The sequence below is a fragment of the Boleophthalmus pectinirostris genome, unplaced genomic scaffold (genome assembly GCF_026225935.1).
Source record: "Boleophthalmus pectinirostris isolate CB_2022bp ecotype Guang Dong unplaced genomic scaffold, ASM2622593v1 HiC_scaffold_21, whole genome shotgun sequence".
NCBI classification, from domain to species: domain Eukaryota; kingdom Metazoa; phylum Chordata; class Actinopteri; order Gobiiformes; family Gobiidae; genus Boleophthalmus; species Boleophthalmus pectinirostris.
The window spans coordinates 19,702,990-19,721,960 of NW_026571175.1; the positions used below are offsets into that span (position 1 = coordinate 19,702,990).

Here is an 18,971-nt window from a genome sequence, read left to right on the forward strand (position 1 = left end):
TAGAAAATATAAATCTATTGTACCAATAGCTGTGAAGGTCCAAAGTCCAAAGTATAATTATTATTATTCAAGTGAGTCACCACAAAATTCAGCCTATATATGTGTTTTCCTTGCTGCAGATTCCGAGCATACAGAATAGACCAAAAAAATTCATTCAAATAAGAGTGATGCTGAAATCTCAGAGCCACCTGCTCAAGATCACAGCATGAATAAATCAGGCTTTCTTTAACAAACAAAAAAGGCACTGCAGAAAGCACAGACACAGGACTTGAGCAGTGGCATAACTAACTACTGCACATTATAGGATCATAATCATTAGCTGGTAATATAATTTTAAATATTTAAAACCTCTTCATATTGGATACATGATAGATGATTTGAGATCTAATTTATCTTTGAGATATTGTTAAGTAAGTATCTGGATAAAGCAGAATTGCAATATGACTAATCTTTGTTTTTGAAAGGAGGCCACTAAATGAGAGTTTAATTGCGTCTTTTGTCAAAGTGATAAGCCAATTTAAGGCGCTGACATAAATGAAGAACCACTGGTTGTTATGCTTTCACACATGCACCAAGCTGAAAGGTCAGGTTTGCCCAGAGAATTAATTAGAATAGGCTCAATGCAATACAATAGCAAATAACACGTGTAAAATGAAGTAATTCACATAGAAAACAAATATAAACATGCATTTGAACAGTAGCAAGTATATAGGCTGGGACATTTTTTTTGACAGTGTTGAAATACTAATTTAATTTTAATGAATGTCTAATAATTTGTGTATTTTTGTAAGCCTTACTTACATCAATAAATATGGACATTCCCTTCTTGAGCTCCATCTGAGAGGCGGGCTCCTCGGGCACGCTCTGCACCTCGTCGCCACAGTCCATCTTCTTCTCGCAGTGAATTCAGACTGAAGTGTGCAGGAATGTGTCCGCCTCTCGCCTTTATTTTGATCTGCACCACGGAGCGAGCGAGGAGCGTCAAACTAGCGTAATAAACGTCGTGCGGTTGGTACGATGAAAAAAACAGCTTTAAAATGACACAACATACAGATGCAGTTTGTTACTTCTTCATCATGTGAACTACAATGATCAGGATGGAAGCGATTTTTCTACATTTGACGTGTAAATACAAAGTTGCACCTGCTTTGTCTGGTTGCACTTGTAATTTTTCCCTTTTATAATAATATATATATATATATCTGAAAGCCAGCATACACTAAATATCAACCCACTTGTCCCCCAAATATTTTAAACCTTTGTATGAAATTATTATTATTAAAGTGCCTGAAGACTTGTTGCATATAGTTGCATGTGATCATGATTGTAATACGTCGCCATCTGGTGGAAATACCTGAAACTGCATAAATTACATTTTAGGTCCAACTATAACGTAGCCCTACAGGTTTTTAGTGGTACTTGTGAATTGAACAGAAATTGAACCGTGTACAAATATGGGCTATTTAAAAGACTAGCTGCTTTAAGAATTTGTCCATGACAGATCTGTTGAAATGGAAGAACTAAAACTCAATAATCCAAATATAACGTTTAGTCGTAAACAGGCTATAATTTGGCAGATCAATTTACATTAAAACAATTACATTTATAATATTATGCAATATGTTATTTATCAGAAATGTCCCAAATATCGCGACAACAGGTCCCGGGCTCTGATTTGCTGGGATGGTCCGGAGCCTGTCACGTGTTCTGAGGTTACTTGGCATTCTGGGACACAAACAGTGGTCGGAATGAATCGGTTTAACAGCGACAACAACAGCACCGTGCACACTGGGAGCAAATACTAAACCACAGCCGCGGGTGCAGAGATACGGAGCTGACAGCGCGTTTCTTCTGGTGACACACAGTCGTCCCGCCTCTGCCTGCGGAGGAAGCCGAGCGGAGGGCCGTGTTGTTCGGGGTAGTCTGAGAAATGCACCCGTGGACTTTATCCACGCAGCGGGCTAGTTAGCTTCCGACGGGAGTGAGCAGTCCACAGTGCTGCGATTTGTGCTAAAGGATTGACTTGAAAAGGATGGCGAGGGATAATGGATCAGTCGAAGAAGTTGACATTTTCGCATTAATTTGCTTTTAAGTATTTTTGGGAGAGCACCTGACCATCTGGCTCAGCTCTTCTTCGACATGACTTCATTGGAAATGGCGTGTTTGTCAGGTAGAAAGAACACATTTGTAGGCTGTAAACTCATGAACTATTGTGTAACTCAACGGGTTTATCCAAGATAGATACTATGGCAGGCACAAGATAAGTAGACTATCACGAAGTGCTGCCTAACCTTGGTTGCTCTGGGACCTGATGAGCAATGCAATCTCAAAGATAGACTCATCATTTGCATATTGAAAGACATGGACTTGTGCATGTTGTAAAACGAGACAACTCCCTGGACACCGCTGTAGACAGAGGCGCTTCTGTGGATGAAAGGTTAGGCCAGCCTGCGGCAGACCCGAGGGGCCAGCATGTCCATGTCAGGGGCCACAGCTGTCCAGCTGTTCTCCAAGCTCCTGAAACATGCCGCAGGCAAAGCACAGATCCAGTTCAACCGCTGGCTGCAGAGAAGCGCCACTGAGGAGTGTGACAAGATAGACATCCTCATCTGCAGCGCCTTTGACGAGAGGAGCAGTGGTTTGGGCAAATCTGATGGAGCCTCTGATGTCCTTGGTGACAGTGGAGGGACCCCTGCCCCAGCGGAGTTCAGACACCCGTGCTGCATCACCACTTGTTGCTTTAAGAGTGCCCTTCTGGCCTGTATCCTGACTCTAGTGTGCTTCTCCTCGGTCGCCTTGGTGAGGCAGTACCTCAAGGACCTGCTGCTCTGGGTAGAGAGCCTAGACAGTCTTGTAGGAGCCATGTTATTCATAGTGGGCCTCATCATAGTGTCATTTCCTTGTGGATGGGGCTACATTGTCCTTAATGTGGCTGCTGGGTACCTCTACGGCTTTGTGCTGGGCATGGGGCTAGTGATGGTGGGTGTGTTGATAGGGACTTTTGTGGCACACTTGGTTTGTAAACGGCTTCTCTCGGACTGGGTCCTGAACAAAGTGGGCAACAGTGAACAGCTCAGTGCGGTCATTCGAGTGGTGGAAGGTGGCAGTGGATTAAAAGTTGTGGCCTTAGCAAGACTCACTCCCATCCCATTTGGGCTCCAAAATGCAGTTTTCTCGGTGAGTATCTAATCAGGATAATGTTCGGCTCATTATATGTTTGGATGCAGTTATGTTTTTTTTTCTGTGGATTCATGTTTATGCACATTTGTTGATAACAGAGCTTGTAATTATTTGAATTGAATCAAAATTTAACCTCAACCTTCCTGTACACAAGTGCACAAGTGAAAAGCCCAATAGTGATGTGCAGCCTATCAGGTAATGTGATTACAATATTGAGATTTAATGGGAGGCGACACTGTGCTTTAGCTGCGCTTCTACACTTAACCTAAACACTTGACCTTCATACATGCATGAATAATTTATTATCTCTGATTGCATCTCTTACTCGACTCATTCCACGAAACTCTTTTACACTTTAGAGAAGATGAGACTTTATGTGCATTGCCAGTTTCATCAAATATTGACAAGAAATATTAGACCCCTCCAATACAGTGCTAGTCATTCTGTATTAGGCTCCTCATCAGTGTCTCTTGTTGCTTCATACAATACAGAATGGCCTGAGATATAGTTGTGTCAATATTAAGGTCCCAAGGCAAAATAGATTTGAGATTATTTTCCTAATCCAAGACATCACCCTGTTCCTGGAAATCTGTGTTTTAGTAGTTAAATGATTGCTAAGTATTTGAGTCTACACAAATTAGGATTAGAGCTAGACAGTACGGCAGATACTAAACTTCTGTGTAATACAAAGAGGGCAGTTGAACTTTCCACGAAGGCTTATGCAAAGCTTCATGGGTATGAAAATGTCGGAGTGAAGACGGACTTAGGACAAAGTTGACTTTATTCAGTTTGGCTGTAGGCCTGCTCAAACAACATCTCATTTAGCAGCAGCGTACACTCTCTCAGGGCTCTAAAGCCTTCATCAGTCACAGTCACAGTCACACGCTGAAAATGTATGGTCACAACCATTACACATGTGCCTTTGTGTTCACAACAAAATAGGCTTCTGTACTTTCTTTTTCTATCTTTAAGTCTCCAAATACTGTAGCAGACAAAAGTCGGCAGTACCAAAAACATTTGAGGCAAAGTGCAAGTTTGAAAGACATTTATAGCTGAGAGCAGCGGGAGTTGATGCACCAGGCTGAGGCAGAAAGAGGAAAATGACGCAAGAATCTTTCATAAGTAATTACATGCTCCAAAACCAAACTCTTTTCTTTTGACTTTTGTGGTGTGGCTTGAGTCACATGTCCACTTTTCAAAATAACTTGAGATCTGACCAATTTTAGCTATTGACAAAAGTAATGAAAATAAGGGATTTAATTGGCTATAATAGTATCAAATAGTTCTTCATCAGTTTATAAATGAGTCACAGTCAAACTAGATGGTACTTTTCTACTCACCTTCTAAAGCTTTTGACTCTTGTCTAATAATAACTTTTGTAGCATTGTGAACTTGTCACATCAGTCTGTAATGCAAACCTTGCTGTTTGCTGCTCTCCTTTGTGCAGTGATGTAGTTATTTGAAAAGCCTGGCCAATGCCTCACAGTCAACAAAGCTCAGAGAAATGGAGATTTACTTAACAGATGGGTAGGTCCAGAGCAAACTGACTCAAGGTTTGACCCTCTCCCTCAGCAAATACACTACACAAAAGTTAAGTGACAAGTTACAGGATTTATGTTAATGTTTGTGCTTTATTAGCCTTAGTCACTTGTAAGACACAGAATTGCATCCTAGCAGGTGGTTTTCCACTGCATGACTGACTTAAATTGTCATTTGTGCACAGTTAAAGCTTCAGAGCTGAAATGTTCTTGTTCAACACAGCCTCGAACTGTCTGCGAGCGAGAAAACCAAGTGTCAAGGTCGTGGTGACTCTGGTTTATGTGAGCACCTCCTACCACAGCTTCTGTCACTGCTCCTCAATCACTGGGCCTGGGTCACATTACCAGACCGGCTAATTGCATCAGTCAGTGTTGACTGAGCCTGTACATGTCACTGCAGGGAGATTAGTCTCTGAAAACATCAGATACATAAAGGCTTAACAAACTGAAGAACACCCAGTTTAGCAAACAGGAACAATGAAAACTACATACTTTTAATGATAATGATTAGTCATGATTTTATTTTGATTTATTAATGCAAGTAGTTCCTTTTTGCTTATTATTTTTGGGATAAATTTTGGTCTATATGTTGGTGTAGTAGCACTATGAACTGAACTGCACTTGGCCAAAGTTCTGTTGTTACTTTAAATGATAAATAACAGTTACAAAACGTGTAGATATATAATATAATATATTTATATATGTATATATATATAATTAATATATACATACATTTATATTATATATTATATATATATATATATACATATATATATATATATATATATATATATAATATTTTCAGTCTGCACTAGTATCAGCTGATATCGGGTGTCACCATATTTTTTAAGCCATCTTTATTAGAACAGAAAAAGCTGGGTCGGTGTTTCCTTATTTTAGTTCTACCTAGTATTGAATATCCTGGAAAAGGAATGCTATCTCAGTAGTTTGATTACAACAACATGCGGTACATTCAAAGACAAATGAAGAGAGATCTATACAATTTCACACAAAAAAACAAACAAACCTAACAAACAAAAAAACAGAAACCATACAGACTGAAAGTAGACAATAAAACCACAATACAGTGTTTTAAAATATATTTCAATCCATAGTGTATCTTCATTGCTGATACATCTACTTGATAAATTGTGTGTGCCCACCTATATTGGCGTTATAGACTTGCTGAGAATCCCTAGTGTAGCATTCCTGGATGAGGCAGTCTGTCATCTTTGCTTACATTTCTCTGTATTGTTCTGCAGACTGCCGACTCAGTCTTTAGATCATTTTTGTGCTGAATCCTTTTCCCTTTAGTTGTATTGAAATGTCACACTCATACTCCAGGCATGACTTTATTATACATTTATTATTTAGTCGATATGATCTCACTGGGTCATTTAATCTGGTGAAGAAAGCTCATAACTCCCATTAGAGCTTGTGTTACACTGGCCTTTGTCTGGGCACACACAAACTCCAGTGTTGTCCTTTTGTGGTGGGGCTGAAAAGGTGAATGTAACAAGTGTTCATTGGGGAGGTTGCTCAGCCCAAAATGAGCTAATGACCTGTTTGCATTGTTTTATTTCAGGGTTCATCTTGATACAAATTCCCGTATTCACTTTACATGCAAATTCTGGATTCATAGCATACACACGGAACAAATACAGTAAATGGATTAAAATATTATTATGTCAGCTCTATGTAATTATTTTATAGTACTGTAAATATACTTACAAGGAATCAATACACAAAATCAAAACTATTTAGTATTAATAGTAATATTTTGATACTAAGGAATAATTTGATAGTGACATAGAGTTCAATGCCACAGTTATAATAAAAACACTTCTTTTAGACAATATAATTTAAATCAATACAAAAATTGTTGTTTCTTTAATCTTATTCCAGTTTTGTCTTGATAGTTTTTTTCATTATTGATTGATACTTGCTCAAATGACTATCAACACTAGTTTTATTATTGTATCTGTTTATACATCTAAGTCTGTTTAAAATATACTGTGTATTGACATTTACTGTTTAGACAGAGGACAGAGAAACACTAAGGATACATTAAAAAATGTTATACAATTCATAGTACAAATCATCAGACCTAAAAGCTTGGATATTTTGCTATTCAGTTTGTTCATGTATCGCTAAACTATAACCTTTACAGTCTTGGGGAAACACCCATTTGCTTGATGCACTGGGTTTCTCACCGTATAGCTGTTGTATTTGCTGATGCTGCAACAGCAATACATTTGAGACAGACTGCACTGCCTTAAAGGGTCCATACTACACTATTTTCTGATCTGTGTTATAATTTTGTTTTCTCATCAAAAACATAACCCGGAGCTGTGTTTTGTTTCATTCACACATTTAACACAAATTTAGGCTGGGTTCTTCTGTTAAACTGAAAACACTTTCTTCCACATTGTGTTGTGATATGGATACAGGAAGTGCTCCACTGTGTTTTTAAACTCCATACACCTTCACTAGAATCATTTAGATGATTTCGGAATTTCCCATCTCTACTGAACAAAAGGTAAAATGAGCTGTTGACTGAAAACTACATTTTGAGCTTTGGAGATGTAGACAAACAAATAGGCTCACAAGAGTCAATTGTGTATAATTTACCATCTTTAACTTGCGCTTAATGTAGTCGAGAAGTCTTTAACTGTGGACTTATGTGATGTCGACTCTGCTCTCGCTAGGCACTTTCACTGGCTATACATTTCACCGTTTGCCCCCTGCTACTTTCTGCTGTAGACGGCGTATATCGGGTAACCTAAAACGACTCTGGGACTGCAGCAGTTAGCAAAACAATAGGACAGCTCAGGAAAAATAGGCCAACGTATATATATTTTATTACAGCTATATAACATCAACCGTCTCGCTAGGCCTTTCCTATACTTTCACCCAGAGTGCCATCATAATGAGCTGATCAAGCACTTGGCAAATCCACAAGCTGATTTATAGCGCTCTTAACTGGTTGCCAAGATATTTAATGTGTGCACCCCTCACTTTGAAGGTCCCTCCCTGCAAATCTGGGGAGAAAAGTAACCCAGAAATTCACTAGACGTAAGACATATGAGGCCACAATGCTTTGTGTCTCCTCCACATACATCAGGTTTGGACTTGCTTTGAGATGGTATAGTGAAACCGAGTAGTAGGAACTCTGCATGGATATAAAAATACTTGCGCCTATAGGAGACAGCTGCATAAGCGAGAGGCCTGGGTGGGACTTCATAAAACGTGTGCAGTTTCAGTCCAGGATGATAGAGTCTGCTGGTGCTACAGTATGTACTTTTACCAGGACACGTGGTGGAGATAAATGTTTTATCTCTATTATTGACTCAGGTGCACAAACAGTTCTGAACATGATAAGGTATTATTATTATTATGACAAGATTAATTAAAAGATTAATTAAAAAATTAAAAAGCAATATCGAAGGAGTGGTTTATTTAGAAGACGTAGACTTAGAAATTATTTGGACACAATAGCTCACAGCATATTATAATAACAAAGAGAAATGGTATAATAAATTCTAAATAAGTAGCAGAAATAGCAAGAGACTGATGTCAGATAAGGCCTAATTATATATATGTATATGTACAAGTAAAAATAAAATATAGAAATATAAAAATATAATATAAAAATATATATAAAAATTATATAAATTATAATTACCTACAACAGGGGTTTAATCATTTGTGTAGGTATGTAAAAAATAAATGATATATTTTGAATGACATCATTTTAAGTGTCAAAATTGCTCAAGTAGTTAGTCAACCACCACTACTCTCTGCATTTTCTAAATTACGGTTTAGTTTTGTCGGATTATGGCACAAACAAGTGTTTACTGGAATTATAATGCTTTAAGGTTGTGTCAGTGGCTGCGGTTAAATGCACAGTGCACACTCAAAATCAGATTATAATCAGAGTTTTGGATTTATAAGACTTTTAAAATGATATGTAAATGGCTAATTTAACTGACTTCTTTTTTGATTATTCACATCAGATTTTGCAGTTTGCATGACATTTATATAATCTTTAAACTCCAGATATTAGATAATAGATTTGGTGTGCATGTGAACATACCCACCATCGAGTTCAGTGTGTATAGTACAATTTCTGTAGGATGAGCCTATATTGCAGATATAAAACTAATAAAAACAAAATGGCAACAACATGTTGTTATTGTGACAGGTCTAATAGTGGTTTAAAGTTTTTACTTTACATATATGTTCCAGGACGTTCTAATTAAACATTTTGAAATATGATATAATCCTGAAGTAAATATAGACAATAAACAATAAGACTGAAACCAATCCATAAAACAGAATTATCCTGAAAAGACTATTCAGTATTGTTAAATAATTTAAACCGCAATAAATGAATAACAGTATACAGTCCTTAAGTAACTAGTTTGTGTCTATAATGAGTCATAGTAGTTCATAACTCAACCGTCTATAGCTCAAATCTCCATCATAGCACAGAAAAATAACCAAAAATTGTCAACTCGTCCAAAGAAGAAGTCCCTACGATAAATGGTGACCCCCAAAAATGATTGTTCTATCCAACATACTGTATATTTAACAATAGTCAATATTGCAATTATCGTGACAGGCCTACCTTATAAATGTCCCATTACTCTACCTACAACTCAACAAACCAGATTATCTCGTACAGCAGGTAAATACTATAAATCATAAATGCGTATATTGTGGTTGCTCTGTTGCTCATTCAACAATAGGGTTTGTGTGTTATTTAAACTGTCAAGAGGCTGGCAGTGTTTGGGTCTTTGTGGCTGATAAAGGAGAAACTAAAGTCCACAGTACAAGGTCAGATCCACACAGCTGGCACCACCACACATGTTTATATTTAGGTTTATACAACTGAGGTATGAAATTAAACTCCAGAGATTCTAGCTGCAAGATGACGACACCAACTGGGATTTGGATCACTGTTGTCAAATCTTCACACCTAGAAGTGATACCCTCCTGCCTCTTTTTATAGAACAATTTTGATTTAAACGTGCACTATGTAATTTCTTGGTAAGGTGTTCACCACCTGCTTGTTTCTGTGGATATGTCATTGCTCTGCCTGGAATGGTCCACAGTATGACAATAAACCGCCCTACCTTGTATTTATTCAGTTTCATGTCGTTTTATAGCTCAAAAATATCGAGAAAAACAGGAATTTTGACTATGAGCGGGGTTGCTGCTGTATAGATCTGACCTATTCTAGACAAAGCAAAAAAAGCAAAGCACATCTCCACGAAGAATGCATTTGATGAACTCCAGAAACTTTACATCATGCTCCTTTCAGGGTGTGGTTGGTTTTGCAGTAGATTTGTAGATAGAAAATCTCATGGGACAACTATTACAAAACATGACTATACTTGACTGTTTGTTTTCCCAGTGTTTTTTGTGTTTTGTATGTGATGAGTGTGGAGAGGGTGGGTTGTGGGAGGTGGGGTTTTTTTTGTCTGTTTTTGTTATGAATAATTTCAAAATTTAAAAGAAAAGTAAAGAAGATCATTGGAAGTATCATAAAAAAAATAGATTGAAATTGAGAATGGTTACTTGCATCTTATTGTTTTTTACCTGAAATTGGTTGCTTTAATTTGATTTGATGCCACACAAGCTGTCTTCTAAATAAATACACTATAGTTATAAGATTCCCTAAAAATACCAAATATATTTTCTGTTTATATATCAAAGCCAAATTGTTATCCATCTATTAGGATGGGACTAATGATTTTGACTCCAGTTTACACAACACTAAGCCTTAAATTATTAATAATGACTTTAATTTACCTGTTGGCATATCCAGTTCCTCTGTAAATTATATGTTCATGGTGTATATACAGTATTTACACAATTTTCTTTCAATTAAATTGATTGAACAAATGCAAAATAGATACGTGTAAAGCTACTGTGGAACCTATCAGGAAAAGCATTAAAATCTCCATGGAAAAAAATCAGATGACACACCCTCCACCAGAAAAGTTACACAATGAAAACACATTTAAGAACAATCAATAAAGCAATCAAACTTTATAAAGCCATTTACAACATTGAAGTGACGAAAGTTCTTTCCAGTAAAACCAACACAATATAAAACATGGTAATAAAACAATGAAATAAAACAAATATGCAAAGTGTCACTGCATTACGGAGTGTTAAAAGTCAGTCTGAATAGATAAGCTTTGAGTCTGGAGTCAAACAGGCCAAAGTCTGTGATGATGCCCCTGGTCATTATGTCTTATGTGCATTTGTTTTCCAGATCACAGACGTGTCCTTGCCAAACTACCTGGTGGCCTCCTCTGTGGGTCTGTTGCCCACTCAGCTCCTGAACTCGTATCTGGGCACAACACTCCGCACCATGGAGGACGTCATCGCTGAACAGAGCATCAGCGGGTACTTTGTGTTCAGCTTACAGGTGAGTGGAGGAGACCATAGATTTATTGTTATTGTCACTACAGAGAACATCCAGAGAATTTTTTTGACCTTTTTTCACATAAGTCATGGGATTTATGCTTTTTTATGTTTTTTTCACATAAAATTAATATCAAAGTAAAAATATATTAAAAGAAAAACAAATACTAATATTGATTATGATAATACTATTAAGAACTATTAATAGACCAATAATTAAATAAAATGAAGAAAAAAATTCACCAATAAATAAACAAATATAAAATAAATAAATTAAATAAAAAGGAGGCAATCGAATAATTAGTTAACTTTTAAAAAACATTCAGTCATTCCTGATCAGCTTGAGTCTATAGCCAATGTAAAAATTCACCATCTTTTGTGTTGCGTTAAACCACGGTGATTAAATGCCTGTATTGTTTTCAAAGCCAACTGTATTTGCTTTTAGAAAGAGAAATTAAAAATAGAATATCACAGAGCCCTCAGGTGAACCAGCCACAGGGCCACGTCATGTATATTGTAGCTAGACACACCTGATTGTTGGGCTTAACATATCACATGAGCAGTCATGCATTTAAGACACTGTTTGCAGGCACATACTTCTGAAATATAGTCTGCTTCTGTGTGTGATCATCATAGACTTTGTTATGGCTGACCTGTCAGAGCTCAGGGGCAAGTATACTGTATATGCCATTATAGAATGAAACAAAGTAAAAGTAGTACTGTACTGTACTTATGTATGAATTTTTGGTATTTGTATTTTACTTAAAGGTGCATTGTGTCCATCGAAGGCTCTTCTTCATGGAGATGTTGTTGCTTTGTCTAGAATGTTTCACAGTATGGCATTAAACCTTTTTATCTTCATGGAGACCAAAACAGACCAAGTTGCAGGTCAGTCAGGCCTGTATTTGTAAGTATTTTTACGCTATAAAACCACCTGTAATTGAATAATGTAATGTACTGTAAATGTATTGAATGATGTCATACTGTGGAACATTCCAGGCAGAGGAATGACACATCCATAGAAACAAGCAAGTGGATCTCCACCAGAAAAGTTACACAATGCACCTTTAAGTACATTTTAAAGTGGATACTTTTTATTTTTACTTCACTACATTTGAGAGCAGGTATCTGTACTTTCTACTTCACTACATTTTTGAACAGGACTGTAATGTATTCAGTATTTTTTAGTTTTAGTTTGAGAGCTGCTGAAATGGCAGAACCACAGCAAAAATGTAGTACATTTTTAAACGAGTACTTTAATACTTTTACTTAAGTAGATTTTTTTCATGTGATACTTTTACTTTTACCTGAATATTTCTATCTGTACATTACTTAAATAACCCAATTGAGTACTTCTTGCACCCCTGTGTATATGAAGACTGTTATGTAAGCACCTCTTATAGCATTATACTCTTATGTTGGTGCATATGTGGTTCTGCCCACAGCGCTGCCTAGCCCACCCTTGGGTGACTGTAAGCCTCCTCTCTAACACCTGTTCTGCTTTATTTAATCCTGTCAAGTGCGAGAACATCAAGGGCCTGAAATATTGGACAGCTTTAGGGGTTTTACGGTTCGAGGGTCAGCTGAAGATTAGTGGTGTTTGAATGCTCACTGCCCTTGTTCACTTTGACAACTGGCCTCAATCACACACAGGTTTTTCACTCTGCAGGTGGGAAGACCATTGGGACCATTACTGCTCATAAACAGAAGCTACTTATTTAGGTGACAACTATAGCCATGTATAGAGGATGAAGGTTAAAGATGCACTGCGTAACATTTCTAGTGGGGGGTCCACCACCTGCTTAGCTCCATGGAAATGTTATTGCTTTGTCTAGAATGTTCCACACTATAGATTAATCCTATATCATCATTCCAACAAGCAGATTACAGCACTAGGCTACATTACAGGTCAGATCTATGGAGAGTCGCCCCTGTTCATAGAAGGAATTATTGTATTTTTGAGCAATATAAACACTCGTAATGAATAAATGCTAGATGAATATGTTTAATGTCATACTATGGAACATTCCAGGCAAAGCAATAACCTCCAATAATCTCCATGGAAAGAAGTAGGCAGCAGATCCTTCACCAAAGGCCACCTTTAAACAAAGAAGAATATAGTAAATAAAACAAACTTATTTTTAATTAATTAATTAATTTTTTATTTTTTTTTTTTAATGGTGGGTAATAAGATTTTTGCTGTAAAATGGTCTAAGTTCTGTCAGAAGGACACAAGGACACAGTGTCATTAGGCATCACGTGAGGAGGAATACCTTCTGTATTTATTAAATGTTAACTGTAGAAGTTAAGTGGTAACAATTAAAGTTTGGTTTAAGATTAACACTTCACCAAACATAACTTTAAAATTAAATATATATTAAATGGATTATAATGTAGAAGCAGTTTTATTTCATTATTACCTTTTCCTATTGCACAAAATGTTCTTACTTCTCAGTAACTAGATATGTCTCACAGAGTAACATTACAGTTCTTGGTAAAACCCCATTGCTCAGCACAGCTCCACACATTTGATACAGGACTGAAGGACTGAAACAAAGGTGCACTGTGCTGTTTTAATTAAATCAGTGAAGATTACATCAAAATAATGTTCTTCACTTTCTTTCATTATTTGCTCTTCCTGGTGTTCCCATCATCTTAAAAAACTAAACCTACAAACTGCAATACAGATAATTTGACCAACTAATATTCTGCGGCTGCATCTTTTATTTATTTTTTTGCCTGAGATGTGAATGGACTTGTCATTATGTAAGGTACACTTGTCCCCTTAAGGAAATTTGTCCTCTGCATCTCACCCATCCTCCAATACCACTGGGGTGTCTCTTCAGGAGCAGTGAGCGTCACAGTGCAGAGCTCAGGGACTCACCTCCGTGATCTTGTTGCTAGGCTTGGTCAAGACTGCTTTAGATGCAGGATGTGGCCTATTGTCCATGTGTTTTGGGTTGATGGGGGAAACCTACCCACTCAGCCACCATGCTGTCACCAATGCCATTTAACACAAAACAGTAAAATTTCAGAAGGGCTAAACTACAGGTACAGCAAGATTTTTCCATAAAAAGACAGGATATTTTGTTCTTTGCAGTGGACAGTATTATCTAATTTGACCATTCCATCTGAAATTGCAATTCTGGTTTGATTGTAATATATTGTGCAGTCCTAATGGGGATATAACATAACTGGGATACCATATGGACTCCTAAACATAAGTGCCTATACAGTGAATAACTGACTTAGTCCCTCTTTGTTTGTGTTTAAGATCATCATAAGTATCGGCCTGATGTTCTACGTTGTGCACCGGGCCCAGGTGGAGCTGAATGCCGCCATCGCCGCCTGTCAGATGGAACTCAAATCGTCCCACATGAACGGCTCCTCGTCCAATCACAGCGGCTTCAGCTACTGCAGCAAAAGGCCTCACGCTGGCGGGACAGGGAACTGCATCAATGTGGTGTGAAAAAGACTCCAGTATCAGTGACTACTCCAAACCAGCTGTCCTCCGCTATGAGAATATGGGATAGCTTTACTCAGTTGTCAGCAGCGAATTCTGTCCACCACTTCTGCCACTTTAGCCTGTTTGAGGTCCACAGATTTGCTTATGGCTACTTGCAGTGTTTTGGATTATTTAAAATTTGCTAGGTATGTATTGCACACTTTACTGTTACAGGAGATGTCAAAAACACATGAGTCATTTAAAAAGAGGTCGGCTTTGACTTCTGGCTTTATTTAACTCTGAATGTGCAATCTGGAGCTTACAAACCACAGCTGTAATTATAGTGTCAAAGATATGCTAACCTATGCACCTTTCCTGCCATTGGTCTGTTTTCTCCGATCTTACCATTTAATAAGGGCATTTACATTTTACACAGTTGTTTTTACTAGCTACTGTCTTAGTTCAAATTTTAATACACACAGAGTGACTTATTTCAAGTGTTTTATTGAACAGAATGCTGTACATGGCAACAGAAATTATCAGTACAATAATACATACATGTACTCTTGTGGCTTCTGTATTAGTCAATAAAAAGCCTATTCCATCATGAATAAACAGGAGTTCTGTAGTTAAGTATCTTATTCAGTGTTATAACCAGTTTGCCATTAACTGAGCGGGAATTGAACTGCCAACTCTTCAGTCAGAGATCGGCCTCCTGCTCAACACATTTTTAGACCTGTCACAATCCCTAATTTGTCATATTTTGGTACACTTTATATTGATAAATGTTAATATTGAAACTACTTTATGCCAATGACACATTAAGCCTAAAGCAGGATACCAGTATGCCTTTTTAAATTAACTATTTTATAAAGAAAATACCACAGTTAAACACTTTAGTAGTTTAATATTGATAAGGAAAGGGCATATAAGTTACTATGGCTCTATTATTCTATTGTTCAAAAATAAAATATAATAAATCAAAAATCAAGTGCAAAGATATGTACATAAAATGTTGTTCTTTCTATCATATATCAACAACAAATTGACAGTAATTATCAAGGCCAGCCTAAAGACGACATAATCATGACAACAAAGTATTTCACTCTGTGTGTACTAAATATGACTTGTGAATTGAACAGACAGTAATGCTACCCTTATTTTTTGTTTAGTTGAACATGGAACTGTAGACTGTTTGCCTCGACACAGAGAAAGGCCGTAGTTAGCAGCAGCCTCCTCCCTGCGCTGCTGTGGTTTGTGCTGAGTGGAGCTGCTGTCCTGGAGATGGTTTTAGCTCTGGTGCAGTTTTGATAAGAGCAGCTGGAGATGGGAGCAGATTCACAGCGGGAAACTCTGGAGCATTCAGGAAAAAAGTCCAAGTCAGCTCCGCAGCCGCCCGCCACATGTCCACAAACACTTATTCACACACTCAGCTTGAACTCAGCTGAGACGAGATGTCCTTAAAATTACTTTTTTACGCTAGTCTTTGTTTACTTAGCGATAAGATTATTATTTAGTATTCGTACATCGATGAACATGTACTCTTTGTTTAGAAATTCTGTGCAATACATGGAAGAATGGTGAAATTGAATGTCATATATATTTTAGTGCTGAAACCAAACTAATGGGAGATTACTAACCCAAACATTAATTTTAGTGTTTAGAGCTATGCCGTATAAGAGGCAGTTATTTCTGTGCCATTTTCAGAGGTAAAGGACATGTGACTTTTATTTTTATGATTCATGTACTACTCCAGGGCCGCTGTAGTTTTTTTGCACAGTCCACTACTACAAACTACAACTATTAGTTCAGTAGGATCAAGTTTGGTCTAAAGTTGAACTGATGTGTCTGAAGCTGACAATCAAAACACTACATGGACACTATGAATGAATGTTGTTTTTATTTTGTATGTGTATAATTGTGACGCTGCTCCTGACTGGGAGTTTATAAGGGCTCTCTACACACCACCTCCCTCTGTTGTTTCACTAAAGCCACTTTTTGAGGCTTGTGTTGATTTATTTTTTGTAATATTTACATCACAACACATTCCATACCATGTCAGTCCCTTAAAATTGTAATGCAGTTTTTGCTAAATACTTTTGTTCACTGCTTGCTGGTTGAAAGGGCCCCATCTTCTTTGATAAGCAATAATGAATGAAAGCAAAAATATATGAGATGAGTGTTGTTAGCCAAGTTACATTGTAGATCAGATTGTGACTTAGACTCCATTTTGTAAAGATGTATTTTAGTTGAGTGAACAAAAGATCCATATTCCACTGTATGGTGTAGTGTGTACATTCCCAGTTTTGTGTTATGGTCTGCCTTTTACCTCCCGCTGCCTCTGACACATTTTTGTGCTGCCTACAAAAGTGAACGAGACGATGTCATGAGACGCACGCTTTTGTGTGAGCAGTACAGCTCCTCAGATTAACTTTGAGAGAGTGTATTTGAGATTAAGAGTATGTAGGTTTTATGATAGTAAATGTTGTACTATCGATAGGCAAATGTTAGGCTTGATTATGAAGTAGGAATTCTTTAGATTTATAATATGGACACTCTCTGAACAAAGTGCCATTTGTGAAGCTGTCCTGTTTGGAAGAACTGGAAGTAACGCTATGTTTAATGCAAAAATCAAACTCATGAAACTTGATCGGCCAACGTCATGGATAGTTCCCATATTTCAGCCTCGTATCCATGACTTTACAGACTGTATAGAGACTACAGTGCAGGCACAGGCTCCGGTTCTTCCGAGGTGGGCTCTACTTAAAACTTTAGATCTAGTTATGCAACAACAGATTCCTGAGGGAAGTATATTTCATAGCCACCCACACAAAGACCTGGATTTGGGGCGAAGTCGCTAAATGGGTCATGTTTGGTGCTATGAAATGCTATACTTCCCATCTGTATCAAGTGCATTACTCTTATACTGTATTTTGTAATACAGATGATTTTACAGTGTATAAATAATGATATTTATCACTGTACAATGCTTGTTCAGTGTTATTTATGAGAAAATAAAATTATCTAAGTTTTTTTTCTTAATACATGTGTCTATTATTATAATACGCAGAAGCAATCATACGTGCAATGAGATACAAATTACCATATTGTACTGTCTCCTTCTCATGTTCTTTTGTTGTTTAATAAGACTTGATTAGTTTATTTTGGGGTTTTGCTTGAATAATCATATTCAAGACTGTGTGCTATATTTCAGGGTGATGATTGCTGGTATAACACATTTTTAGTTAGTTAGATTTCCTGTTCTGAAAACATCAGGTGATGCACTAAGGTTGCAAATTAATCCAAATAATTTTTAAATCCAAAAGGGCTGAAGTGGGATTCTGTCCCATTTTCACATAATCAAACATTTTTAAAAGAGGTCTGTGCTCTGCTCCTAGTTACTCATTTTCAATTTTTTACAATGTTGTACTATTTTACTTGTTCCACCCATCTTTGTTTATTCCAAAGAAAAAAAAATCACAGTATTCATTCCTCCTCCCTTCATCCCTTTACCTATTATCTGGCCTTAACCTGTAACCCTGTACAGGTACAAACTGTTTCGGCGGTTTTCCCTTATCTTGGAAAGGGCTAAATGAATGCCAGTTGTCAGATATGCAGGCCCACCGAGAGGCCAGAAATAATGCTTGCTTCTGGGGCAGTTTGTCACACTGATTCTGAAGTGGAGCAGTGATGAATGCGGTCAGTCGCTGATACAGAGCAAGCGAGCAGCACAGCCTCCAATGTATTCGCCTGCCCTTGGATTTGACCATGTGACAATGTGGCAGCTTGAGAGGGGAGAATAGGTCACATGATGGGGTAGACCCTAGTATTGGTGTTGCTTACATAAACTCAGATGAATTTACTGGTAATTGGGTATAACTTACATTTGAATGGGTTATGCAATAGGTGCCGATGAGCATTTGGTTTGGCCTGGATTACATTACATACCTTGTTTGTTTGTTTTTTCCATGGAGATGCTTTTCATTTGCTTGCAATATTCCACAGTTATGGCATTAAACTGATCAGTCTTGAATCTATTCAGTTACACATGTTTTGATTACTAAAAACTCCCTGAAAACTAAGTATTCTTACTGTGATGTGTTGACACAAAGATATGACAGATATGTTCAAATCCATAATGTAAAACATTCTAGACAAAGCCATAACATCTCAGTGGAGTAGGCCTGGGTGCAGACCAAACTGACTGGGGGTTCATTCAGGAGAATATGTTTACTTAAACTGGTATTATTTTAGGCACTTGAAATGCAGGTGCAAACATTTATAACTAACATTGCAATGCATCGCTTTGCACTTCTGTATGGAGACAAGCAGGAGCTGTACCACCCATCAGAGAAATTACACAGAGTACT

At 37.3% G+C, this 18,971-nt stretch overlaps 2 protein-coding genes across 2 annotated transcripts in view; one reads left to right on the forward strand and one right to left on the reverse strand.

The window, feature by feature from the left end:
- The window catches only part of necab1 (N-terminal EF-hand calcium binding protein 1), a 28,982-nt gene extending 28,051 nt beyond the window's left edge, over nucleotides 1–931 (reverse strand). Inside the window, exon 1 of the mRNA XM_020932902.2 lies at nucleotides 802–931. Within this exon, the coding sequence (XP_020788561.1) occupies nucleotides 802–888 (87 nt within the window). The 5' untranslated portion in view covers nucleotides 889–931. The remainder of the gene's footprint in view (nucleotides 1–801) is intronic.
- Nucleotides 932–1,724: 793 nt separating this feature from the next.
- On the forward strand, nucleotides 1,725–17,643 carry tmem64 (transmembrane protein 64). Its single transcript, XM_055157522.1, has 3 exons — nucleotides 1,725–3,177; nucleotides 11,005–11,160; nucleotides 14,431–17,643. Exons 1-3 carry the CDS (start codon nucleotides 2,473–2,475, stop codon nucleotides 14,623–14,625), a joined length of 1,056 nt encoding a protein of 351 aa, XP_055013497.1. The 5' UTR covers nucleotides 1,725–2,472; the 3' UTR covers nucleotides 14,626–17,643.
- Nucleotides 17,644–18,971: the final 1,328 nt, after the last annotated feature.